The following is a 25039-nucleotide window of genomic DNA, read 5'->3' as shown; positions in this document are numbered from 1 at the left end:
GACACCAACTCATTATTATGGCTATTGAGCCAATACTATTTTGATATATTTGGTGGTTTTGTGGTTGTGCTGTGTACTAGTATACCTACTGTATATTACCCACATATGTCAGTAATCCCTTTCTGTTATTTGACCATATAAAGCTTGGAAGTTATTCTATTGTGCTACGTAAAACAGTTGTCTACACGATGGATCGTATGGGAAAGGTGCCTAAGCGTCCCATTCCTCGTAGGTATGTATTTTTTAATGGTTGTTGTTTATTTGATTTATATGCTGTTTCATTCTTTTTAGGAAGCCGCGTATTTTCGTTGGGGAGCAGCATCGCATGCTTAATTTCAAGCAGTTTATTTTAATGAGGGTTTGTTTTTGTTCGTGTTTTTATATGGTTTGTTTAGGAGGATGAGATATCACCTGAGAAAGCTGCTGAGGAGTACAAGAAGTACTATAATGAATTTTTATCAGCTGAGATACGTCGTTATTACGACATGTATGAGGTTGTTATTGGTTTATTCTCGTTTATTATATTTGCAGCCTTTGGCTTTTTTCCGTGAAAAGTTTCATCCGTATTATTTACAGCTTGAACATGAATTTGTTAAGGAGGAAGCTTTGAACAGTAACCGTGACTTTGTTTTAGTGAGTATTATGTGCTACTGGACTAATGTTTCATGTAGAAATACACTAATGGTCAACTGGAAGAGCTTCTTCTTGAGATAAGTTACAGGCGCCTGTATGGTTTTTCTGGTTCTGACAATAACAATCCTTCAACTGATTCTGCTTACAAGAGTTCTGAGTGGGCTTATGAAATTCCTGTCGAATATCCCAAGGACAATACTCACACTGGACGTTTGCCCATAGAGTGTGTTTATTTTTCGATTGAGTAGTAATTTGTAGGTCTCCATTACAATCTGTTCTTCTTGTCGATGTTCCTGACAAGATTTTTAAGCACGAGATACACAGTGCAATAAAGGTAATCTATACTATTTCGGTTTACATTATTCAGCCTCATTTGGAACGTTTTTCAATATATATGGCTGAGCGTGACATGGTTCGTACGGCATTTATCAGTGTTGACAACTGTGATTTGAAGCAGTTGAGTGATTCGTTAACTACCAGTCTTTTGACGTGAGTTATAATTTTTCAATTCATGACGCTTTTTAGTGTTCAGGACTTTTTACTACGTTTCGAGCCTTGTAACCCTTTGCATGAGCGCCTTCGCGTTCGTGTATGTCCTCCTGTTTGTTCTCATCCTATAGTTATCGCTCGTGATATCGAGTTGACTGGTCGTGTCATTCGTAAGCTTGGTAAGTGTTATATTATGGATTTAACATTTCCCCAAGATGGCGAGTTTTGTCCTACTGAGATTTCGTTTGTTGACATCTTACCTGCTGATATTGACGCTAAAAAGCGTTTGGACCTGCATATAACATATTTGCGCAAGGTTCACAGTTATTGTTTCTATGGTCGTATTAAGGGCCGTAGTTACATTGACCTTTGGGATTTATGTGGTCCAGGTCATGTTCGTGTTGACTTATTAAACGAGTTGTATGATAAAGAGGATGGTTTAACGCCAAAGCATTTCAACGTCAAGTTTTCATCTTCTGAAGGTGTTGGTTCTAAGCCTTCTGTTAATGTTGAGCCTCGAGAATGGGAGAAGGAGTTGACTTCTGTTTGTGAAGTATCAAAATCTCAGTTACAATGGCTGCGTGATGTTGAATCCTTTGCTGAGAATCTTTTGCTGTGTGATTTGGGTCCTCCTCCGTATGAGCAGGACGAGTCTGAGATAGAGGAGAAATGGAAGCAATTTTGCAACATTAACACGGTGGTTGACGGTCCTGAGCGTTTCCGTTGTCGCATATGTCAAAAGTTGTTCAACGACTCTAAGTTTGTGTGGAAGCACCTTAAGTTGAAGCACGGCGACAATCACAGCAAGATTGTTATAGAGTGTGGCGTGCCTCAGATGAGGGAGATTTTCACAAATTGCCACACTTTATATCGTTGCAATCCTTTTGAAAGACTGCTTAACGTTCCAGTTGTGCAAATGCCTTCTGTTGAGGCTGACTTCCCTCCTATGGAATCTAATGGCAATTCCGATACTCGTTACAACGTTCGCAACGAAGGCGGTGGCAAGCGCAGGCGTCGTGAGTACTTTGACTTTGACCGTCCTCAGGCTAAGCGTGTATGTTTTCTTATTGATAAATCTTATGCTATTTTCAGGAACACATGGTTTCTTTTGCGCAGGACGAGTACACTCGCCCAAGTGTGAAGTACGATGACCTTTGAATACTTATTTCATTGTGTTCAACTTCCTTCGCGAGTTGTCAGCTTACATTGCTGTAATTATCAGTATAAATGCCTCCTGTGTTTATTTCCCCTATTGTTTATATCTTGTGTCGTTTGTTGAATATTGGATGTCGATGTAGTACCATTTGTTTTGCTTAGTTGAGGTTATGTAAAGCCCGGAACCAATCATATCTTTCATTTTGCTGTGTTTGATGCCTATGTCTTATTTGACTTACCTTATGGTAGTTTCCAACCTGGAGCTGTACAGTCGTCTCAATTCTTTGGGCGTTGACATATATAAAGTCCCCTTCGATGTTTCTATGTATTCCCTGGTGCATACATACCTTTTCGGTAGTGATATTGATGTCTTCACAGCCTATTTGTGTTTCTAATTGCGTAATAAGTTGCTTTATAGTTTGCGATTCATCTACAGTGGCAGTGGCCACTTGGCAGTTGCACAGGTCGCAATCCTGTATATTATTTTCTATAGCACTAACTTTTACCCGCTGCTTCTCCATGGTAAAATGATCCAATACTGTTTGCCCTTCACCGCTGTAGAAGTAGAAGTTATCTTTTGAATGAGTCATGATGACCTTTAATATGATTGCAGCTATGATTGCGTTTGTGGTATTTATATTTATTTCACGGTTCTATGTAATATTTTGGCGTTAGTTGATTACATACTTGAACAATGTTTTGTACCATTTGCATTGTTACGCCATCCACATGATGTTTGGATGCATATTGTGTAGCTTTGTTGAATATGGCTTTGATAACTGCTTCATTGCGATTTCCCTGTTATTTGTGTGATTCATAGGAAAAGCGTTACCTCGTTATTATTTATATTATCCCAATTTAGGTCTATTACAGCTCCTATATGTAATTGTTGTTTACTTATTAACGGTGCTTACGTATACAATCTTCTGCTGTTTTGGGTTTGTTTGGAATTGAGCAAGAAGGGGCATTTTCCTGTTGTTATTATATACTTTTTACTTTCATTTACCTTATCCACGAACAATGACATGGAACACTCTATGCATGGCTCTTGTTCGGATTTGATTACTCTCACATGTCCGTATAATTCTTGTGATCCTCCATCTACAAACATTGGTAATGTTGATTCTCTATTGTATCCATTATCCTTCCATTCATTTTTCAATTGTTCCCAAATTACTCGCATGATTAGGTTGATCCATCTTCTTGTTTCAAGATTGTCCACCGCTGTTATAACAATATCATTTTGCTTTAACACAGAGATGGGTAGTTCCTGTGCTCTTTTGGTTATTCTGCATATAATGACAGCTGTTTTGTTGATTTGTATCATTTTATTTGTGTGTACTTACGCTTCAACTTTAATATTGCTGTTACATTCTTTAATTCGTTCTGCTGCCACTATTGCTTTGTATTTACCTACATCATCGACCCTGGAAACTATTACAGCTCAATAACATTTGATTTTAGTGGGTATTCAATGACACTTACTTATATAAAAACTGTCTTGTAATATTATGTATTTCTATGATATCTGGATCAACGATTGTGATATTGCGTGAACCTAGTAAGACTATATTTTTGATAACTTCGCATCCTATACATTATTATGTCATTAAACAACATTTGGTACAGAATATAGATAATACATACCAAGTCCTCCAGCTCCTATGACTATTACGTTTTTATGTATCGTCATATGTTTTTTCTAAACAGGAATCACCGGTATCGTAAGAACGGCACTTTGGACGGTACTATTGACATGATATTCAACATGCCCCGGTAGTTATATCATAGATAATACATTCAAATCGCTCCATACATAAAACTTGTCAATGATAAGATTTCTATGCGACGTATTATCATTTGACCAGATTGATCTATAGTGTCTGTGCTACACATTAACTCATAGATAGATAAAGCTGCAATTCGTGGGAACAGTTAGTGTTTTTATTAATTTTGGCTCCAGTGCTCACATGACAGCAAAATGTGTAGCACGGGTTATGAGCTGGTAGGCTCCACTAGTGACATTTGGAATACACAGATACCAATGACTTATCTAAGAAATGGCCAATTTAGACATATGAACCAAGAACATCGGACAGATGAATGGTGTATAATACAAACTGGAGTTATATATACAACGGTCTTGGGCGAGTACTTATTTGGCAATGCCACTCGAAAGGATTCGTAGGCGAGTTACGTTATTTCTATGCATTGTATGATCGTTATATATGTTATTATAACAACACTATAGAAATATTCGGGATGGAATTACCTATGACTGCGTTCATCCGTTGTTTGTGTTTTAGCAACCTCCACTCACCCTTAGTTCGTTTAGTTACTTGATAATGAACGCATAAGTCATATATTACCTATATATTTTAGATATTTATGTTACTTTTTACAATTTTGTGTTCTTATTCTTCTGTGCATGTAATGGCATCATGTCGCGCAAAATGTAGTGTTCGAGTGTCTGGGAAATTTGGCCTTGCTATAGCTTCGTATGTGTGACTGTAGCATCGTAAATAACCTTTTGCACTTATCTTGAAGTGTGCATAAATTTTTAAAAAGATAAGTGTATTCGTTTTCTTATCGTTAGTTCTCATCGCCTTTGTTCGTATATTTTATATTTTTTATGTAGTTTTATTATTATTGTTGTCAACATGAAGATTTTATTTTTGTCATTCGCTTTTTTGTGTTGTACAGTTCAGGCTTTGACTCCTGCTCCCGTTACGCACAGTTCCAGCAGCTACGAGCCGTCTAAGCGTTATTTGCGTACTTCCAACAAGGAGAACGAGGTGAAGAAGGAGGTTCCCACTGAGCCTGAGGGTTTGACGTGGAACGGTGTTTGCACGTGGTTCAATGACGTGGTCTACGGTGAGAACGGTCTTGCATCGTGGTTTAGCACCAGCTGGTGGTATGGCGAAGAGAAGGAGGAGGGTGAGGAATCTGATGAGGGTGAAGGCAAGTCCAGTCCTGCTAAGGTAGTTGCTTCATCTAGCACATCCGCTGCTTCTAAGAAGACCAAGAAGTCTGACGATTCTGAATCTGAGGAGAGTGATTCTGAGGATGGCCTCAACGATTTCCAGAAGGCAGCTACTGATGCCATTAACAACCTTACTAAGGGATTGCCATCCTTTAAGGTTGGTTCATTGGACTCTGAGAACTTGAGCAACTACGTTGCCGACGTGTACAAATCTGCCAACGACTACTGCGCATGGGTTTCTGAGCGTGCCAGTTCCGTCATTAACGACTCGATGAAGAGCGATTCATTGACCAAGATTGGTGGTAAGAAGTAATTGGTTAGTTGATCCTAGATAAAGGAACTCTTGTTGTTGGCTATTTGGGTTTTTATGCGTTTACGTTCTCTTTCGGGTTGTATAATCACGTTATTGTTATTTACGCCGTTATGCGTATCATGGTGCTCGTAAAGGGTCTACGTTAATGCGCTACCGCTAGATTTTTTCTGTACATAGCCACACCACATTGGAAGGTATCGTTTCGTCTGTTTGCTCAGGCGTTTGTTATGCGTTTAACCTGCCGTTGAATTTTGTTATATTACAATTTACTTGTGTATCAACAGGTTTATACAACAATGCTGAATACGAGTTATCGTATGTTTCGGAGTCATTTATGACTGCATGTCATAGTTTAAATACTTTATAGGTACTATTTGCTGTTTTGTTATACCATGTGTTTTCTATTTTTACTTTGTTATTAATTTTTTGATGTGAGAAATTTCCTTTTTGTCACTTTCCTACGCAGAAGGTTCTGAAGATGGTGTCCAGCAATTCTTCGTTTGTTTGTTCTCCTACTATGTATGCGATTTGCGATATTGCGGCTCTTATATTTTCTGCTATTATTTCTAGCTCATGGTTTCCGCTTTGTATAACTTCTAATGTTCTTTCAATTTCCTTTAGGACGTTGATTAGATGATTTTTCTGTCTTGCGTCTGTGATGAATGGTTGTTTTCTGGCTTCTTGGTATTCCTTTTCAAACGTTTGCTGTACATGGTCTAGCAGGTCATCAACTGTATTTACTATTTTTGTTGAGAGTGGGATGACTTCTGCATTACTTAGTGGGTAATTCTTCTTGAGCTTTCTTATGATTGCCTGTGTTTTTTTGTTTTCTAGTAGATCTGTTTTTGAAATGCATACTATAAGTTTTGAGTGTGTGCTCATTTTATTCATTGTCATTGTTAGTGCATATTTTGACATATCATCATTATCATGATCGTATAGGAATAGCACTACTTTAGCATCTTTGATGTATTCCAATGCCATTTCAATTCCTTGCATTTCCACCTTTTGATGTGAGTTTTCTGTAGTTTCGCTTTCCACTATTCTGATTCCTGCTGTATCTACTAGTGTTATTTTGATTCCATTGAGGTCATATTTAGCGTGCACAGGATCCCTTGTTGTTCCTGGTAAGTCGGCCACTATTGCTACGTTTCTATCACATATTGTGTTGATTAGTGAACTTTTCCCTGCATTTGGCGGTCCTACTATTGCAACTGTTGCGCCCATACTGACTAATTCAGCTCTGTTATCATTGATATGATTCCTCACTTGTGTCGCAATATCATTTAATTCTCGTGCGAGTGCCTGTAATTGTATATTATGCTTTCAGTTATGACTAACATTAGCATCTTCTACTGTATTTTGTAAATCTGTTGACGCCTGTTCATTGAATTCAATTTTCGCTTCTACTATCCCTAGTATTTGGTTGAGCCTATCAGTCCATGTGTGGTATATTTTGGATAGTCTTCCGTATATCTGAATTTCGTTAGTCATTGGTGATTTCCCAAACCTTTAATGCTGCGTTTTCCACTTCTATTTGCGTTTCTGCTCTGATGACATCTCTGATAGCTTCAGCCTGATATTCATGTATGACTCTGATTACTCATTTACCTGTATTAGGTCAAGTTTCCCATTATAGAATGCTCTTCTGGTAAATTCTCCTCTTTCCGCTTGTCTTACTCTATAATCGGTTTAGTTCATGTGCTAGATGATCTTACTTTAATCCATATTCCTTCGATAGTTCTCTGATGGTTGCAAACAATTGTGATATGACAGCTCTGCTTCCGTGGGTATGTATTTCCACTACATCTTCCCCTGTTGCACTGTTAGTCTATCGCGCATATGCATACCTGTAAAAGAGTTGGGTGCTGGGAAGTATATTGTGATGACTCTATCTATGGGTGCTGAATGTGTCTTGTCGTATAGTACTCGTAGTGTTGCCACTCTGGGTTCGCATTCGAAAGTGTTGTTCGACGCATTTGTTCCCTATATTACGTATATAGGCTTAGTATAATGTCACTATTACCGTTGACTTTGTCAGTAGTTGCAACAATTCTAGACTTTGTTTTCCGGTAATTCTTGTTACAGCTATTCCGCATCCGCCTTCGTGCACTGCGGAAGATAGCCCATAGACTGTTTGTCCATCAGTAGTGTCATTCAAATGGGTATATGTATGCCTCGGAAAGGAATATTTGAGTGCAAGAGTTGTTGTCTTCCTCCATCCATGTGCGACATAGTTGGTAAGTACGATAAAAGGTATTACCCAGAACATGAATGCTACCTTCTGTTGTTATTTTTTTGTATTCTATGAATTAAGTTGATATGTGTTCATTTTAAATAATTGGTTGTCTAGTGAATATATCGATGGTGTCTTATTGGTCTACCATATATTTCATCACTGGTGTACGGTTAGACACATTCGGTATATTTTAGTATTACATACCACAATACATGTGTATATATGATTAAAAATGCGTATATTCTTGATTTAGATTTTCAAGTTACTTTTACCGGTAATACCGTCCTTCCACACATTATTGTTACTTGGAATTGGCACTAGAGTTGTTCCTATTTTGCCATTGGTTTTGGTCTTTGGAGATACTATATAAGAGTTTCGATGTGTGATACAATGTCTTGCTTTATGTATCTATCCTTTCAGGTTGTGATTCTTGTTGCTATGTATCTATTTTGTAGCCCATAAGGTATATTGTTCATAATATGGTCAATTATATGTATTCGGGGAGTTCTTTTACTGTTTATCTTCTGTTGGCATTGAGTTTTACTTTGTTTTATCTATATCAATCATTTGTACCTTATGCCTCCATGATAGCGTTTTATGTGTACCTAATCCATGGAGCAGCAAAATGGTTCTAATATTTACGATTAATGGACATAGTTGTGTATGCTGAATACCATTTGGCAGCTTTCCAGGGCTGTCACTGACAATATGAAGTATGTCCACTCTGTCGCTTCGTAGTCGTCTGGTATTGCAACAACCAGTAGTGCTTCATGTTTATTATATATGATGGAGTCAACTGCGTTCTACGGTTGTATTCCACATGTGTTCTTACACTGACCTTGCATAGGCTATATATGGAGTCAGTCCTTAGTACTGTTTTCGGTCTTATATGAGGATTTATTTTTGGTTTTGAGGTATCATATGACGAAAACGCTTGCAGTCCTTGAAATGTGGTTTCTAATTCAGCTAGCAGTCCGGCTGCGTGTATACATTAGCTCATGCATTACACTTACGTGCTTTAACTTTTAACATTACATCTGTTGCTTCACATTCTATATCCGAGCTGTCACTATCGCTATGTTTTGATGAATGTATGATTCTATTTTTTTTGATAGTAGTCCTTAATGGTTTATCGCTATTTGGTTTAAACCTTTTCTCAATTACTTCATCGGCCTGTTAATCTTTTTCTAGGATTCACAGAACCCTTACATCGTTCATTGGTGTGCAGATTGTCTGTTCTTTTCCTCTTGTATATACTTCGAATTCTGTATACTCGTTTCCCATTTTATGAGCTGTTTCTAGGTAGCATATTAGGCTCTGGCATTTGGTGATTCCAATGTTCCACTGGATTATTTATGTCGATATACATCTGTTGCTTACTCTACATGGTGGTATCATTGGCATTACGGAGTCCGATTTTATATATTCTTTTGTTGGCATGATGACGATATCCTAATGCGTATCAGATATATTACTGTGAACTCACCAGTGTGATAGATATACTGGGTAGTGTACGATCAGGGAATGTCACTGATAGCGTTGTTGTTTCTCCATTTCTGCATTGATTATACAGAGCCACGTCGTATGCATACCTTTTGAGTTTGAGTGTGGCGGTATCGCTGTTAACAGCTGCGTTCAGAGTTTCGAACAGTGAGTTGACACTAATATTTAATGCGATTGTATCATCCTTATCACCTGTTAAAGAGTATCCTGTGTTGAACAGTTCATCCTGTATGGTATTGGTTTCGATTATGCATGCCATACGGTATTAATTTCGAGGTATCCTTCTGAGTGCAGCACCGTTTTACTGATGATTGAAACCTTATCTCTTGTTATCCGCAACAATGAGTTGAACATATCTGACTGTTCAACTGCTAGTCTGCTGAGTGACAAAAGGCACCCTGTTATGAATTTACTTTATATTATCTATGTCAACTTACCTACAAAATGGTGTAGGTTGCCCATATTAAATTGACCCCTGAATTTCATTTTCAGATAAATGAATCCATTTGTTAAATGATGTAGCTATATCCATTTGGCATAGCTGTGTTGCAGAGTTCATTCATTTGTGCTACTGGCTTTACACAGCTTCTCTAAATTAAAATATATGTTATCAGACACTATACAGAAGGCGTATGCGTTTATACCAAATTGATTTTAGTATGATTACATGATGGAATCCCACACACCGCTTTAGTGTGCGTGTTGGATATATTGACTATTTTAGTACAATACTACACACATTTGGTTATTCATATACATTGTATGTGATACAATCTTTAGAATATATATTTCATAGGATTCACTTGTACATCAACTTATGTGTATGTCTTTATCTTCTGTTACTTATGAGTTAGTCATTCTTTGTATTATTACCTCGTCTTTCTTATTTATATGATACTTTTACCTTTGTTTAGTATCATTAGTATATATCACTTTCTGTATTCCATATGTTTTGTTGTGAGAGACCATTCTAGGCCGTTAGTATGTGATACTTTATTAGACACTGGTTTAGGATTACGTCGTCATTCATTAAGAAGCCAAGATGAGCAGCTTTTACCATGTTCAGTTACTGGTGACGATTCGCGTAAATCAGGATCTGGTATCTTACCTGGCAACAATCTGATATTCGGTGGTGTCGAAGCGCACATACAGTTAAGTCTACCAACTAAGATATTCTGCAGCTGTTTGAGCACAGCTGGTGGTGTTGTATTACAACCAACAGGGGATATAAATGATACTTCTGAATTTCCTGCATGCCAGGGGCTATATCGCGGATTGAGTTCACTTGTAAGCTCGCTGTTGAATACTGGTACTGGGGACCAAAATGCCTCTAAGGGTATGCTATCATTTCGTGATTACATATCTGTTTACTCGAATTTGAGCAACAATGTGTTTCCAGTGGCACCATCGCAGTTAGAACGTTTTGGATCGCAAAGTTTGTACAACAGTGTTGGGACTAATTCACTGACTTGTGAAGTATGCCGGGGTGAGGTTGGCGCCTTGCCTCAGTTATCTCCAATTGCTATATTGTATGGTCTTGCGGGATGTCATGTTTTTTCATGTACTCCGAATCGATTAGTTTCATTTGACCGCAAGGTCTATTCGTACCCCGATTTACCTAAGCGTTATCAGTTAACTCAGGTACATGACCCTATAGGATTAAATGGGCGCATAGTGCTTGGCAGCGGTCGTAAAATTCCAATTTCTCGTGTGAATCTTGAGGAAGACACTGCTCGCAGGGTATCACTTGACGCTCTGGACTACAACCGCAGTGGTATTGGTTTACTTGAGGTGGTGACATCTCCTGTTGAATGCACTGTTGACGAGCTTGTTGAGTGTTGTTCAGTTATATATCGTCTGTCAGTTACCAGTGGCTTATCCAAGGGTTTGATGCATGAGGGCAATCTGAGATTCGACGTTAACATATCGAATCCATCTTTGGGCACCAAACGTGTCGAGCTGAAGAATTTGAACTCATTTCGTCGCATACGTCGTGCTGTTTTGCAGTGCATTTCTTCTGAATCCTGGGCCGTTGGTCAACATGTTCCCCAAGATGACTACTTGGGTACATCACCTTCGCCTGGATTACCAAAACCCGATAACACGCCATGGAACAATTTTTTCAAGGATGTACTGGGCACTTCTGAGACTCATGATATTGCTGACCCTGTAGGTGTTACTTTAAAGTGGCGTGGCGACTTAAAATCTGTAGGATACCAGCGCGTAAAATCGCGCAGTACATCTTACCTTAACATTCGTGATGTCAACATACCTACAGTTGGTTTGGAACCAACGCTATTCGATGGTGTGACATCCATTGTCCCATCTAACGATGATACGACCCTGGATACCTTGGTATCAAGTTATCCAAGTGTATCTCGAGTATTGATGGCCACCATACACAACAGTGGTCATTCAGATCTCTTCTTAGCCATGTGTCGAATATTGAAGGACCCAGTCTTGGTTGCCAACTGGTTGGTCAACTATATTATACCCGGCCTAGATGCGGACAGTTCTGATGCTGAGCAGTTATGCGACGTGATCCGTGCGGTCAATGACAACAGATTGAACATGATCACTGCACGTCGCATTTTAGCTGATTTCTTAATGAGTGGTCTGGAGTTAAATGAGTTTCTGAAGGAGCATGATTTGGTCCTACTGGATGATGAGACTACTAGGTCACTGGTTGATGATTATTTGTTGAAGCATGTTGGGTCATTACCCAATTCATCGTCAATAACTCAGGTTGTGCGTGATATTGTAGCTCACTATGGCTACCGGTTAAGTTACCGCACCGTTAAGGACCATTTGCTGGGATGCATACCTTCTTAGATTATCTCAGTGCTATAGTGGAACGATATCAATATACGATATTAACTGCTAGTTGTTTTTCTGGTTCTATATGTATGATTCGTTGTATAGCTTTTTTGTCTGGGTTGGATACTCCGGTATAATATCCGGCTATATCCAAGTGTTCCAATGGTCTGTATGCCATTAGTAGTTGCTTTATATGCGTTTCTGTTATATGTACATCAAGAGTATCAATAAACATGCTTCCTTGGTACGTTTTGGGTACAAGTTCGGCGTTTATAATGGCATATCCCCTTTGCCAAGGGTTCCATAATACAGGGTTATCTATTGGGTCTACGTTGATATCCCTGGTACATAGATGATATTTTTTCGATATTACGTCGTGGAATACCATTAGTGGTATATATTTGAAGTACTTGCCGTTGAGCATAATACTAAGTATTCGTACCCAGAGCGGTCTAAAATTCGGTGTTACCACTCCAGTATTCAAGTCTGTTTGGTGCAACATATTATCTTGTTGCTGGGTCCTGAATTCCGAGTTTAGAATTTGCATTATTTTCAGCAATATATGAAACTTTAATCTTCCATTTCCAGATACTTTGATGAATTGTGGTTTATGTATATCTAACATTGGTGTGTTTGCAGCTATTGTTGGTATTCTATATCGATTTTGGTGTGCTAATTGTGCCCTTTGGATTTCACTATATCCATAAAGTTCGAGTCTTGGGGGTTCGATTGTAAATATCCTGCATGTAGCCAATGGCCATGAGTCAATTGCTATATTAGTTCCATTGACGGGCGTTTTCCGTCTTTTGCGCACAGCTCTTAGTTTAAATGACCCCTGATTAATTATTAATGGTTTATGTCCTGGTAGCATTTTAAACTGCCAGCTGATGTATATATCCGATGGTTCTACTTTTGCGTATACTGTTGTTTGCTGGTGGCATGGTACATATTTCCATCCTATTGGTTCTATCCAATGGTTTTTAATATTTCCTTTAATGAGTAATGCATTAAAATCTTCTACAAATTCAGCTCGGTATTTTTCTGGGTGTATATACCCTATGTCATCCAGCAGTGTTTCTACGCTATCCTCTTCATCGAGATCTATGTTCCGGTCAGGTAGATCTCTATTATCCACTTCGTTGTATGTAACCATTCCTAGTGAGTAGTTGGATATGCATGATATATCCTTTAAAAGTGTTGCATTTGTAGTTTCTTTGTTGATCTCTTGGTGATATGTGAGTTTTAGTTCACCTTTTGGGTTTAGAATACATGTTTTCACATTTCCCAGGGCGCTTATTAGATTAATTACCTGCTGTTGTGACAATACTTTTTTATCCGTGATCTCTTGGTTTATGTGTACCTCTTTGAAGGCATAGCTTCCTTCTACGAATTTGGGGAACTGGTTGTAATAGTTGATATTTTTGATGAATGGCTCTTTATTTGTTACTTCAATGGCTGAATACCACTTTTTTGTGTTTCTAGGGTCTTGTGACTTCAAGAAGGCTGTTGATTGCGATGGAATCCTGGTAGAAATGGCATATATTGGTGTTATAGCAGCATTTCCTAGGTAATAGTTCGATGCGTCGTCCAGTTGGAACACGCATAGGTATACACATATGATGGATATTAGTTTCCATGATATATTCATCTATAATTTCATTATCATACATCATTAAATGCGGTAGTTTCACAATGTCTATTCTTGTTGCACAGGTTGATTTTCGTCAGCTTCATTGCCGTTTCCCAGGAATAGTAAGGTGCGTGTATTACTCGTTTACCCTGTAACTTCAGTATTGCGTATTTAAGTTTGGATATTGGCGTCATATCATGTGTTGCGTGCATGAAGTGTGTGGGCCCATCTACTTCGATGTGCGTCTTCGTGGCACTGTTTTTAATTACGATATCGCTGTGGTATATGGATTGATTGCATGGCACTTCACACTTTATGTTCGCGTTATTCCCTAGATATTTCCAAACAGCTCTGTGTAGCCCTGGTGGTATGTTATGTTACTGTTCACTGACTTACCTGAGAGTGCCACTGTACTCGATGTTTGTGGATTAGAAGTTTTATCCAGTAGCTTGGATAGTTTCTGTATTTCTCGATGGAGTAACCTGTTTCTTCTGGATCTTATCTTTAGGACTAATGTTGCTATCTTCAGTTGCTTATTCATTTCGGGGCATGATTCGTTTTTTCTATATTTTTTCCGTATATGGAGTACTAAATGGTATAGATACGATGGCATTTTATGCCCTATACCGGCAAGTGTCAGTGCGAACATACAGTTTACGGCCGCTTGTGTATTCATGTGTTCCATGTTCCCACGTGTCGTTATGTATATCACCGCTTTACGGAACATATCCTCGTAGATTCTTTGTTCCTGTTGCCATATACGTGATTTTGTGGGCCTCTTTACACCGGGTGATATGATTAAGGTCCTGTTAATATCCCTGTTTACTGGGCATCCTAATTTCGCGTACGCCACAAGTATCTGTACCACTGTATTAGGTGATGGCTGTTTTGACAGTTGTGTCAACACGTTTAATGCCATCTTTTGTAACAGTTCAGTGTCCTTAATCCTGAACCTGGCGGGGATATTTACCATTAAAAAGGGCTTACCTGTAGAGTCCCGTTGCTGCGGCTCCGATGGTGTCCAAATCACAAGCCTCTATACCGCATTTGTGCATCATTTTTACAATATACTGTGCAATATCATATGCTACTTTATGCCCGCTGAAATTTCCTACTGCCAATAGCATTTTAGCTGCGATTTTGAACCCTTCTATGCCCCTGAAGTGTTTATCCAGGTCATTGTACAAATAGATCTTTTCCTCGGTATCCTCTGACTTACATTCTGCTTTTATAAGTTCCTTCAAGCTGCGTATGCGTTTAGCTTTCGGTTTCACTGTTACCGGTGGTCTTTCTAGTCTATCTTTGAAGTACAGCATGTTGGTAACTGCCGTTGACTGCATTAATTGTGTCATTGACTTAGTTTTAATTGCTGATTCCAGTGCGTTTATATTGTATAGGAACCTTGCAAAATCAATTGGATTACTTATCATCCCTATGCCCTTGGCACCTTTTGCTGTTACCATAAGCAATGCATCATCCCAGTGCTGTATTTTAATTGCTGCTCGCATAAGGTTTACCAGTGAGCTGGCATCTACTCTATCCCTCTGCATGACCCTAGATACAGCCATTGATACGAATGACTTGTATTGCATCATGAGTTTGGAGTCCAATTCTGCATAATATCCTGCGTGGGCAGCTATATTCGCTAGGCTTTGGGCATCGATTGCATATGATGCAAACATTCCCTGGTTTGCGATAAGGTGCTGCATTACCACTGCTGTAATATGCATTAGATCGTATGCAGCAATTAGTCCATCGGTACCAACCACTGCTGGGCATTGAATGCTGCTATCATACTCAGTAGCTCCAGTGCTACATTGCAGCACGGAATGCAATTTCACGAGAGCACAATATATCATGGCTACATCTTTCATATTGTCCATGAGTGCTACGTTCTTCTGGATATACTCTGCTGCTGCAGTGCCTAACTTGTGACTATGGCACCCAAGTCTTTCAAGGGAGTTCACCCCTATAGCAAACGCTCTTGGTGTAATCGCCGCCTTGGTATCTACATTGTGATTGTACAATTGCAGAAATAAGTCGTGCATCAGGATAATCTCTGTTTTATCCAGGTCTAGGTTTGTTTGTATCAGTCCGTGTATGATACCCACAACATCCTCAAAAGCAAATGGTCTGTGCAACGCTCCATTTGCATTGTTATAGACTGCTTTGAAACCTCGTATAGCTGTGCGTTTAAGTAGGATGTCTAGATCTGCATTGCGATATTCCGCTGCGTTGACCCCGTGTAGTATGCTATATACATGGTACAGATCAATGTTATGATCTGTTCCCGAGTTCTCTAGATGATATTTAATATTGGCTTCTAGCCCTTTTATGAGTTCTGGCAGCTGTTGTTTTGCTTGAGGTGCGTTAGCGCAGCTGTGGATGATTATGGCCATATGTTTAATAGAAAGCAGATCCTTGATTTGTATAGCTCGTTTGGTCAGTGTCTTCCATACATTCTGAGGCATATATGGTCAGTGCTCCTCAACATACCTTGCCTCCCTTACTTGCTTGTTTTGCTTCCTTGCACAGTGTGGTTGGTTCCATGAGCACGGTGCTGCTACTATGCGATAGTGGCTGCTTGTTGTCTTCATTTAAACTAGTGCTATATACTCTATGTCTATACTTTGTAACAAAGGAATCTGCCTTAACAAAGGCCCTTGCGACCGCTTTTTTGGTAACACCGCCATTGCAGAGTGGCGCTACCGCAGCTCGTACAGATAGCATGAAATCACTGATGTGTAAATAAAATTGGTTTCATAATTCAGAGAGCCTGTTCCAGTAGCGCGATTTGCCCGTCAGAGAGCGCTTTGGGGAATATAACGTTTATGGAGATGTACATATCTCCAAAAGCGCCGTTATCGTTGATTGGCATACCTTTTTGGTCTATTTTGATGACGTCATTATGAGGTGTGACACCACTTTGGGCCACTTGTATGCTTTCCCCGAATAGGTCGATCGTTTTGCTGAACCCTAGCAAAGCTTCTTTGAGGGTGATGTCCAGGGTCCTATATAGGTCATTTCCCTCTCTCCTGTATATGTGATGTGGCTTCTGTTCGATTGTGAAGATGATATGTCCGCGATGCAGTCCTGGTCGCTCTTGTCCACGGCCTTCTATTATAATCTGTTGTCCATGCTTGGCACCTGGTTCTATGGTAATATCCAGGTTTAGGTCTTCCATGTACGTTGGTCCTTCTGGGCATGCCTGCAAGATGTTATCTATTTGCTCAATGCTACTCACCCGACAGTTTGGCTTCCATCCCTTGTTCCTGCCGACGCAGGTAGGATCTCTGATTTGTTGCTGCAGGAACATCCCCGGGGCGTGTTGTCTGGTTACTATTCTTATTTCATGCCCCTGGCAATCGGGTCTTCTAATCTCGCAATCGTCATAGTTTTTGCAAAGGCGTGTAACTTGCACCTTGATCCCAACTTCACGACCGTGGTATAATATATCCATTGGCAGTGATATTGGGTATACCAGTGGCTCTGCTCTCATTGCCTCCTCGCGTTGTCTTGCACCTCCGAATCCGAAGAAGTTGGAGAAGATATCGTTGATATCGTATCCCTCATCTTCACCTCCACCCTGTGCTAAGCGCATGAGTGCTGGGAATCCACCTTCATCGTATGCGCGTCGTCTGTCTGCATTGTTTAATATTTCATATGCCTCGTTGATTTCCTTGTATTTATCAGCAGCACCCTCCTCTTTGCTCACGTCTGGGTGATACTTTTTGCTAAGTTGTAGGAAGGTCCTTCTAATTTCCTTTGCACTTGCAGTTTTGTTGACTCCTAGTACTGCGTAAGGGCATTTTTTGTCTGCGAATGGGTCTACTTGTGGCTCGTCACCAAATATGTTCCACGCATTGGTGCCGATGAATGTTGTGGATGCCAGTAGTAGCACTGATGCATGAAACTTCATCTTGGTATATATAATCTATAATCATGCGGGTTTGCGCCCTGTTGATATGCGATGCGGTTGGTATGGGTTAGTTGGAGTTACTGTGGAGTAATGAAGCTCCGGTGTATAGCCTTGGTGCTGATATTGACGCTTGTGTGAGATGGGCGTCTGAATATATCGCAGCGCATGCGATAGCGTTCTTTCCCTTAAAACTTGTGCGGGGTTCACGAGAAACAGATTTAAATAAGTGCGTTCACAGTTAAACAATTATTTACAGACTCGTCGGTGTACATGTCCTGTGATTATTCGCTTAGAGTGTTCGCTGCGTTTTAACACATGTCCATGTTATCTTCCGCACGAGTTCTACTGTCTCTGGTATAGACCTTCGACATTTAGGGTCACAGTCCTCCTATCGGTGTTGCCGACCTGGTGTGTATAAGAGGAAGTAAAGCGCGCTGGCGCTGACAATCGAAGTACAAATAGCACTTCTTTAAAATAAAATTACGCTGTATAATGTGTGGTCGTTGTAGTATTAGCGCCCATTTGAGCGGTGCCACATATATCTAGGTAATGTGAGTACACTGTTGGACGTTACGTTCACTACCTATTTTCTATGTTATACATAACAAATAATATGACACTATCAATTACGCGTTTCGACCTAGTAAAAATCCACACATGTCTTATAATGTGTTGTAATTGATACACCCTAGTAGTCCCTGGTAATACCGATTAGGCATGACTGTACAATGACCTAGTGTCTAAAATTGGACTTTAGTTTACTACTATTATATAGTACTAACGTAATATCACTACCCCGCATAGAAACTCGATTTGTGTATACAGTTTATGTATTCATAGGCCGTATCGGCTCATGTGTTGTTGCTCTTTGTGAATGTATTCAATTTGTTTTGAAATCATAGAAACTTTTTTCATGATATATCTAAGATACTTATTTACAATTCTGTATTCCACAATATCCATTCTATTCTAGATTAGATGCCACTTGCACATGTGTACATCCTAGTCTTGTTGGTTACTGATCTTAATTTGTTCTAACTATACACCTCGGTAATGCAATCGGTTTTAAATCGAAATGACTTGGGAAGACATTGAGATAAAGCTTCCTCCGGAAGTGATTGCTTCGTTGGAGCTTGACAGTCACAATCGTGTGATTGACTATCCTAATATAACAGTGAAGCCTTTCACAGGTTCAGAACGCATACGTCCTCATGATCCGCGTCCTATAATGGATGATGAAACCCTTCACAAGGGTATGATAAAGCATCTTCCATGGTTATTCGAGCAGTTTAACCATGGAGTCGTTAAATTGCATCAGAAGTATGCATCCCCTCGTGTAAAGATCAAATCGCCGTTAAACTACATGTTAGGTGTACGTACCGAGTTTTTAGGGTCTGAGGAGAGCAAGAATGTGGACATGTCTATGTTGTTTGAGGGCGGCGACCCTGCGCTGACTGCTTTGTGGTCTGAGATACTTAAAAGTGACGTTGTGGAGGACCCTTGCAATACCCCGGATAGATCATCCGGTGTGGCTAAGGACGATTTTGAGCTCTCTAACCTGTTAACTAGTGTTGATCGTCATGTTGGTGTGGAGTTTTCCGATGAAGATGATGGATGGTCTGGTGACGAGGGCTCTGACATCGAACTGGAGGAATCTACTCCTAAAGGGCGCAAGCGGTTGAAAAGAAAGTCGGGACAATCCTCTTCACGGGATGCTTCCGTGTTACCTACACAAAGCGGGTCTTGCCAACAAGCCACTGACGAGGGTGCTACATGTGATCCTAGGTAGGTATTCTAGATCAACTCCTTACATTCCCGCAGTGAAGGTGGTCCCCCAGGACCAGTGACTAGCATCTTGGATGATTATTACGCTCCCAGCGCTTCGCATAAGCTGGATATATCCAGCATTGAGGAGCGGATGTTCGCTAGAGCAGAAGAGGGTCTCCTCCATCGTTCCGATGCGGAAGCTGAGTTGGATGATATCCTATTATCCATTCTTGAGAAGGGCGACACAGTTGGTTTTTCAAAGTTGGTTGCCAGTATACCGTTTGAGCGTGTTGAGGCATGTTGAATATGTGATTAATATACCTTTGCAGTTATCGCAGGAGATATACCACGACATGTTTAGTTGGAAGAGTTGGCTCATTAACGGTATACACATATGTTTCATTGGTATGGGTTCCAAGAGGCAGTTAATCCGTTCATTTGTCGAGTTTGCTCTAAAGTATGTTGCCCTAAGTTCTGTATGATATGCCCAGGGACGGCACTTGTTTGACTATTGACGGGTATAAGGTCCAGGGTACCAATTGCGATGGCCTTTGGCAGTACGTTGAGCGCGAGCTGTTCAACAGGAAGGAGAGCAAGTCAGTTGCTGACTCCAAGCAGGTGTGTTGTAGGTCATATCTATGACTCTCTACAGACGGTATTATCCAGTATAGCGGAACTTGATATGCCATTTTATCTTGTCATCTATGGTATAGACCTTCTTGTGGTCCACAACACTCTGAAATTCCTGCGACCGCTTCTGAAGATTAGCAATGTAGGCTTGCTTTAATGTATATATAAATTGCAGGTCCGTGTCATAGGTACTATGGACCATTTAAGGTCTGGTGTGGTTGTACCATCTTTGGAACAACTTTTATCTAACCTACGTCTAGTGGAGGTCGACACTAATGTTGACTACAGGTTGGCTTTGTTAGTTGGTATATAGATGTTTCACAGGAGCGAGTTATTATCACTTTGGGAGAAGCACCCGCCGTGTTATATACTACGTGAAGACCAGCATAAAAGTGCAAGTGAGATGCATGCCGTCATTAGTGCCCTTAATGTGAACCATCGCAAGTTATTTAGTCTGATTGCCGAGATGCAGCTGGCTGCATGTAGCAATGGCGAGCGTTTTGACGGCATTGAGAAGTACAGCTTGCTGCGTGAGCGCCGTGCCATAACTATATGCAACAGTGAGAGCAAGTTGGATGCGTTGCTAACTGAGTTCATTACCCACAATGTAGGTGTATCGAGCTACATCTCATCTCCATGCAGTTGATCCAGCAATCTCGTGGACCTGGTGGTAAATTGTACCTTATGATACCGTTTCCTCCGTGAGTTGATACACATCATTGATACATGTTGCAACAGGGAGGAGCTGCAGCAATTTCTCCAGCTATGAATCAAGCTGTATCGTAATAGGTATTTGACCACGTCAGCATGAAAACAGTGCTTTAAATCTTACTTCTCCATATGTTATATTTCTATAGTGCGCGTCCATTCAGTTCATTGTATACCTATAGTTAGGAATTTACATGAGGCCATGTAATCCCAGTTAATGTTGTAGTCTCCATACTGGATTGTATCACCGTGTTTCCACAGTATTCCTTGAGTAATGACCATAGGAACCAGCAACATGCATGGTATACCTGTCTGAGGCATGAGTATCAATAGATGGAGAGGCGGTGATGACAGTGGTTTAGATGTTCAGTGGGCATATACTACGTTATTCGGGTTGTTAATTAATATTTCACACCCCTGCTAACGCCGGTGATAGCTCAGTTGGTAGAGCGGCAGACTGTAGATCTGATGGTCCTCGGTTCGATTCCGGGTCACCGGATTTTTTGGGAGTTGTTCATATATTTCCTTAGTAGACTATATTCACAAAACAGATTATATACAATAGCAAAGCATTAATAATTCAGTTTGTTGTTGACATCATTCCGTTTCTTCTATAGTCCTCTTGCGTCTTGGGTTAACGAAATGCGGTAATTGTGAATTCTTCAGGTATCGAATGTTAACTGCGATTTGGTCTTTATACGCTTCCATTTCAGTCCAACTGTTAATGATTTCTTTGAACCCTTTGATTGACATCCGCATATCGAATGTTTTATTTGCGGGTTCTGCGCTATTGGTTTTGTTGTCCGGTTCCTTGCATTTGAATCCGAAGAAAACGCATGAAGCATAATCCCATTCCTTATGCTGTATATTTTATAGTTATTTAAGAATCCTACTTACTTCATACTTGAAGAATTCTGGCCACGGCCTCACCAGGATATTGGGGACCGTTTCTATCTTTTTGATTAGGAAGCGCATCCTGCTTCCAATCCACCCTTCCCACTTGCCATGTACCTGTATTGTATTGTTCATTACGCTTTAGACATACATGTTCAGTTGTTGCAAGCACCTCTATGACCAGGAAATGCTTGTGCGATGCGAACATATCTTCCTTTTCAAGGACTCGTTCCCAGATGTTCTTCATTTGGGCACCTTTGGCATTGACCTTAAGTAAATCATTAGCACGTTTGAACTCATCAGTGAGTATACGTTTTGTTGTTAGTGTGATATTATGGGTTGAGTTCATTGATGGGAATGCCGGTGTGATGACTGGCATCAGGTGTTGTCTATCCTGTGAGACAGTATATATATAACCAATTAGACATACTGTTGGATTATTCCTCGGATCCCACACTTTGAAGCTCATGTACCCCGGGATGTTAGGTACCTCCTTTATCTTGCACAACATCACTGGGCACTTCCAATTCCATTGCGCGTATACCCTGAAGAACTTTTGTATCAGTTGGTTTGGTAGGAAATTTGGGTACAGCTGGCATACCCTGGCGGTGAGTATTGCCCAGGCAACACCGCCCATGTATGCCATCACTGTTGTGTATAGCCCACGTCGGTTAGCCCATAGCTTGACGTATCTCAGTGTAGTCCTGAAATTATCCTTGTTTGGTACTGATGCTAATATTAACGCTGCTACACGGCAGCCATTGATGCTACGCGCAGTTGCTTCATTCATGTTCCTTAGTATGGCATCGTCCAGGACGTCTATTTCCTCGGGTACTGTTTGTGCCGGCAGGTTTGCGAACAAGAGATCAATGTCGATTCCGTCGTATATCAGTTTGATAACGGGTGTATAGGCATCTGGCACTGCATGCAGTTTCGTTATATTCGGCAGCAGCTTCAACGCGTTGTAGAAGTCAGTGAAAAAAGACTCTCGGGTAACCGATTGTGGGCACAGACATAAGCAGTCTATATCGCTATTGGGTGCCACAATACCTAGTCTATACGACCCGAATGTTAGTAGTTTTGCTGATATTTTTGACGCTTCATCATCCGGTATCCCCAATTGCTTGATTGCATTTTTGCGAACAAACTGTTGGAGTACACGGTTAAGTGATTCCAGAACCCGCTCTCTTTTGCGTTTACCATCTTCAGTTTCAAAGAGGTTCTGTGCTACGAGGAACTTCATCAATTCCGCAGTATCCTCTCTATCGCTTTCTGAAGGCCCATCCGTGCTCACGGGATCGGTGATTCCGTATCTTGTGAACCCATCGTTTGTACCCGCCGTTTCCATTTGTTTATTCCGGTACTATTGCAACGACAGAGTTCTAGCCCTAAAACTATTGTACACACGCAACCGTTCAAAACATGTTACTGCTACTGTAGCGTTTTATTCATGCCTCGGTAGACACCTGTAGTCTACAGTCCCGCGTGTTATAGGTTTCCGTTATCCAGCATTGCCGCAAAACGTACCTGTTTGGTATTGTATATACGTGTTCCAGTAACCGTTAGACTTAGGCAGGGCATAGTAGATGTACCGACGTTGTGTGCTTGATGTTATGATTAGTGGATAACTGGTAACTGCGTTAACCTTGTACAGTATGGATAATTGTCACACCTGTTTATGTTTTTTATAGGTTATGGATACTGGATTTATGTTTTAGGTTCAATATGTTACATGTGCACTCTTCGGTATGGCTTGATGACGTTGTGCTTCCGCTGCTAGCTTCGCCATGCCACACATCACTTGTATATAACTATTCCCAGACACGATTATATCTTTCAGACTGGATTATGGATCTTTAGGGCCCTGTATCTGCGATATTGGTTTTGGTGTGTTATGTTACGGTGTGTAATTGTAGACAGCCAATATTAGCGCGATTTGTTACCTTGCGTCACGGTAGTTACCGTTTGGCATGGTCAATGTGTTAGCATATGTTTACCATGGGACGTACGGTAAGCGTTACTAGCACCAGTGGTCGTAGTTCGGTGTTGGATACACTGATGCTGCGCCCTCCCACTGAGTCCTACGAGCGTTTGTCACATGATTTGGGCTATACCTATGCCGGTTTTGATTGCAGCGTTCCCACGGTAAGCTCGGATGCATCCTCAGACTGTGATGTTGATTCTCTGGCATCTACTGCGTTATCTCAGGATGACAATTCCGAGTTTCGGACTCCTACAACTCGGGCTGAGCAGCTATCGATTTTGTGTTCTAGGAACCACCATTCAGCTCCTGCGTGTTCCTTGGAGTATATCGCAATGACATCTAGTATACGTTTACGGGTGGAGGTTGACCGTGATTCGGCAAAGACTTATGTCGATAGTCCTGTTGGACGCAGGCACAGCCATAGTACCACTGCATCACCTTCAAGCAAGGGCTCACTATCGTCTTTACGTCGTATATCGACCAACTCCGTCAGCGGTCACTGTGACGATGTCTGTGTAAGATTGACGACTAACTCGGATACCCTAGGGAGCGTCACTGCTGACAGTGACTTCACGGTTTCCGAGGATACTGTATGTGCGTTGGCAGTTATGCACAACGCGTCAGAGATTATCCAAGGCAAGTCTGTATCGGATATGCCATTAGGTCGTATGGTTCATCGTCGCTGTGTTGATATGGGTACAAGTCCTTTGAACAATTCTGTTGGTTTTGAATGCCGTTCCATGGTTTCATCTTCATTACCAGTTCAATGCAGTGTCGATGCTAGTACGAGCCCGATGGACTCTGCCCACAAGTCGCTGCCGGTTTATAGTCGGAGCTTGTTATATCGTATTCGCGTTCCTCTAGCTCAAAGGCTAAGGAACGCATGCTCCAGCTTTAGCGAGATTAGTGAGAGTATTGGAGACAGCAGTTTACCCATGGATACTGAATCCTTGAGCACAAGTGGCAGTAAAGTGGCTTCCGTGGATAACAGGGAGACATTATCAACTCGCCTCTCTTCAGATTCTGATGTGGTTATATCCGAACCCGAGCCTGAGTTTACATTCCTCAAGTCCATGAGGTCTATACCCTCCGAGGTTAATCCCAAGCGGAGGCGTTCGATAGACAGTTCGCAGGACAAGGGTGACTTAGTTGTTGGCGAGACTGTATGGCGCCGGGGTTCTATACACTACATAGGCCCAGAACCTGGGGAGTCACGTACCAGGCGAAGGAAGAGTAACGTAGAGCAGCTGAGGCAGCTCTTGCTCAAGCACTACTACCTATGTTCGGGATCTGACCGTCGATCGTCCAGGTATTGATCTCATGGATACCACTACAGCCAGTGGTCTAGTTAGCTTTCCATAGGGAGTAATAGTAA

General features: G+C 40.9%; 12 protein-coding genes across 12 annotated transcripts; 5 read left to right on the top strand and 7 right to left on the bottom strand.

Moving 5' to 3' along the window:
- The first annotated feature begins 12 nt into the window (after positions 1 to 12).
- On the top strand, positions 13 to 2303 carry BBOV_I001040 (uncharacterized protein). The gene is made up of 10 exons (XM_001608715.2): positions 13 to 232; positions 292 to 358; positions 396 to 494; positions 532 to 633; positions 672 to 856; positions 892 to 967; positions 1001 to 1122; positions 1159 to 1301; positions 1338 to 2176; positions 2215 to 2303. The coding sequence occupies exons 1-10, from the start codon at positions 189 to 191 to the stop codon at positions 2278 to 2280; spliced, it is 1743 nt and encodes a 580-aa protein (XP_001608765.1). The 5' UTR covers positions 13 to 188; the 3' UTR covers positions 2281 to 2303.
- Positions 2304 to 2353: 50 nt separating this feature from the next.
- BBOV_I001030 (ThiF family domain containing protein) lies at positions 2354 to 4010 on the bottom strand. Its single transcript, XM_051767762.1, has 11 exons — positions 3925 to 4010; positions 3763 to 3868; positions 3624 to 3704; positions 3284 to 3566; positions 3192 to 3249; positions 3110 to 3153; positions 2965 to 3075; positions 2784 to 2930; positions 2625 to 2750; positions 2517 to 2587; positions 2354 to 2483 (listed from the first exon to the last, which is right to left on the bottom strand). The coding sequence occupies exons 1-11, from the start codon at positions 3968 to 3970 to the stop codon at positions 2372 to 2374; spliced, it is 1185 nt and encodes a 394-aa protein (XP_051622949.1). The 5' UTR covers positions 3971 to 4010; the 3' UTR covers positions 2354 to 2371.
- A 758-nt stretch (positions 4011 to 4768) lies between these two features.
- Positions 4769 to 5781, top strand: BBOV_I001020 (uncharacterized protein). Its single transcript, XM_001608713.2, has one exon. It carries the CDS (start codon positions 4938 to 4940, stop codon positions 5571 to 5573), a length of 636 nt encoding a protein of 211 aa, XP_001608763.1. The 5' UTR covers positions 4769 to 4937; the 3' UTR covers positions 5574 to 5781.
- A 224-nt stretch (positions 5782 to 6005) lies between these two features.
- On the bottom strand, positions 6006 to 7866 carry BBOV_I001010 (putative tRNA modification GTPase TrmE). The gene is made up of 7 exons (XM_051767119.1): positions 7600 to 7866; positions 7424 to 7559; positions 7292 to 7388; positions 7185 to 7254; positions 7084 to 7149; positions 6915 to 7049; positions 6006 to 6878 (listed from the first exon to the last, which is right to left on the bottom strand). The coding sequence occupies exons 1-7, from the start codon at positions 7843 to 7845 to the stop codon at positions 6024 to 6026; spliced, it is 1605 nt and encodes a 534-aa protein (XP_051622948.1). The 5' UTR covers positions 7846 to 7866; the 3' UTR covers positions 6006 to 6023.
- A 582-nt stretch (positions 7867 to 8448) lies between these two features.
- On the bottom strand, positions 8449 to 9859 carry BBOV_I001005 (Hus1-like family protein). Its single transcript, XM_051767420.1, has 9 exons — positions 9753 to 9859; positions 9577 to 9713; positions 9405 to 9541; positions 9299 to 9368; positions 9193 to 9264; positions 9022 to 9156; positions 8826 to 8985; positions 8651 to 8790; positions 8449 to 8615 (listed from the first exon to the last, which is right to left on the bottom strand). Exons 1-9 carry the CDS (start codon positions 9799 to 9801, stop codon positions 8457 to 8459), a joined length of 1059 nt encoding a protein of 352 aa, XP_051623883.1. The 5' UTR covers positions 9802 to 9859; the 3' UTR covers positions 8449 to 8456.
- A 344-nt stretch (positions 9860 to 10203) lies between these two features.
- BBOV_I001000 (GatB/GatE catalytic domain family protein) lies at positions 10204 to 12149 on the top strand. The gene has a single exon (XM_001608711.2). It carries the CDS (start codon positions 10207 to 10209, stop codon positions 12145 to 12147), a length of 1941 nt encoding a protein of 646 aa, XP_001608761.1. The 5' UTR covers positions 10204 to 10206; the 3' UTR covers positions 12148 to 12149.
- Positions 12150 to 12174: 25 nt separating this feature from the next.
- Positions 12175 to 13782, bottom strand: BBOV_I000990 (uncharacterized protein). Its single transcript, XM_001608710.2, has one exon. It carries the CDS (start codon positions 13778 to 13780, stop codon positions 12176 to 12178), a length of 1605 nt encoding a protein of 534 aa, XP_001608760.1. The 5' UTR covers positions 13781 to 13782; the 3' UTR covers position 12175.
- Positions 13783 to 13793: 11 nt separating this feature from the next.
- Positions 13794 to 16501, bottom strand: BBOV_I000980 (RAP domain family protein). The gene is made up of 4 exons (XM_001608709.2): positions 16259 to 16501; positions 14750 to 16224; positions 14159 to 14715; positions 13794 to 14123 (listed from the first exon to the last, which is right to left on the bottom strand). Exons 1-4 carry the CDS (start codon positions 16490 to 16492, stop codon positions 13795 to 13797), a joined length of 2595 nt encoding a protein of 864 aa, XP_001608759.2. The 5' UTR covers positions 16493 to 16501; the 3' UTR covers position 13794.
- Positions 16502 to 16528: 27 nt separating this feature from the next.
- BBOV_I000970 (DnaJ domain containing protein) lies at positions 16529 to 17899 on the bottom strand. Its single transcript, XM_001608708.2, has 2 exons — positions 17007 to 17899; positions 16529 to 16970 (listed from the first exon to the last, which is right to left on the bottom strand). Exons 1-2 carry the CDS (start codon positions 17679 to 17681, stop codon positions 16530 to 16532), a joined length of 1116 nt encoding a protein of 371 aa, XP_001608758.1. The 5' UTR covers positions 17682 to 17899; the 3' UTR covers position 16529.
- A 767-nt stretch (positions 17900 to 18666) lies between these two features.
- Positions 18667 to 20860, top strand: BBOV_I000950 (Origin recognition complex subunit 2 family protein). The gene is made up of 9 exons (XM_001608706.2): positions 18667 to 19466; positions 19503 to 19743; positions 19778 to 19905; positions 19940 to 20066; positions 20101 to 20220; positions 20254 to 20366; positions 20403 to 20685; positions 20721 to 20779; positions 20817 to 20860. The coding sequence occupies exons 1-9, from the start codon at positions 18757 to 18759 to the stop codon at positions 20845 to 20847; spliced, it is 1812 nt and encodes a 603-aa protein (XP_001608756.2). The 5' UTR covers positions 18667 to 18756; the 3' UTR covers positions 20848 to 20860.
- Positions 20861 to 21378: 518 nt separating this feature from the next.
- Positions 21379 to 23059, bottom strand: BBOV_I000930 (Poly(A) polymerase central domain family protein). The gene is made up of 4 exons (XM_001608705.2): positions 22111 to 23059; positions 21832 to 22074; positions 21684 to 21797; positions 21379 to 21647 (listed from the first exon to the last, which is right to left on the bottom strand). Exons 1-4 carry the CDS (start codon positions 23026 to 23028, stop codon positions 21384 to 21386), a joined length of 1539 nt encoding a protein of 512 aa, XP_001608755.1. The 5' UTR covers positions 23029 to 23059; the 3' UTR covers positions 21379 to 21383.
- A 594-nt stretch (positions 23060 to 23653) lies between these two features.
- On the top strand, positions 23654 to 24985 carry BBOV_I000920 (uncharacterized protein). The gene has a single exon (XM_001608704.2). The coding sequence runs from the start codon at positions 23670 to 23672 to the stop codon at positions 24978 to 24980; it is 1311 nt and encodes a 436-aa protein (XP_001608754.1). The 5' UTR covers positions 23654 to 23669; the 3' UTR covers positions 24981 to 24985.
- Positions 24986 to 25039: the final 54 nt, after the last annotated feature.

Source organism: Babesia bovis, chromosome 1 (assembly GCF_000165395.2).
Source record: "Babesia bovis T2Bo chromosome 1, whole genome shotgun sequence".
NCBI lineage: Eukaryota > Apicomplexa > Aconoidasida > Piroplasmida > Babesiidae > Babesia > Babesia bovis.
This window is presented reverse-complemented; position numbering and strand designations above follow the sequence as displayed.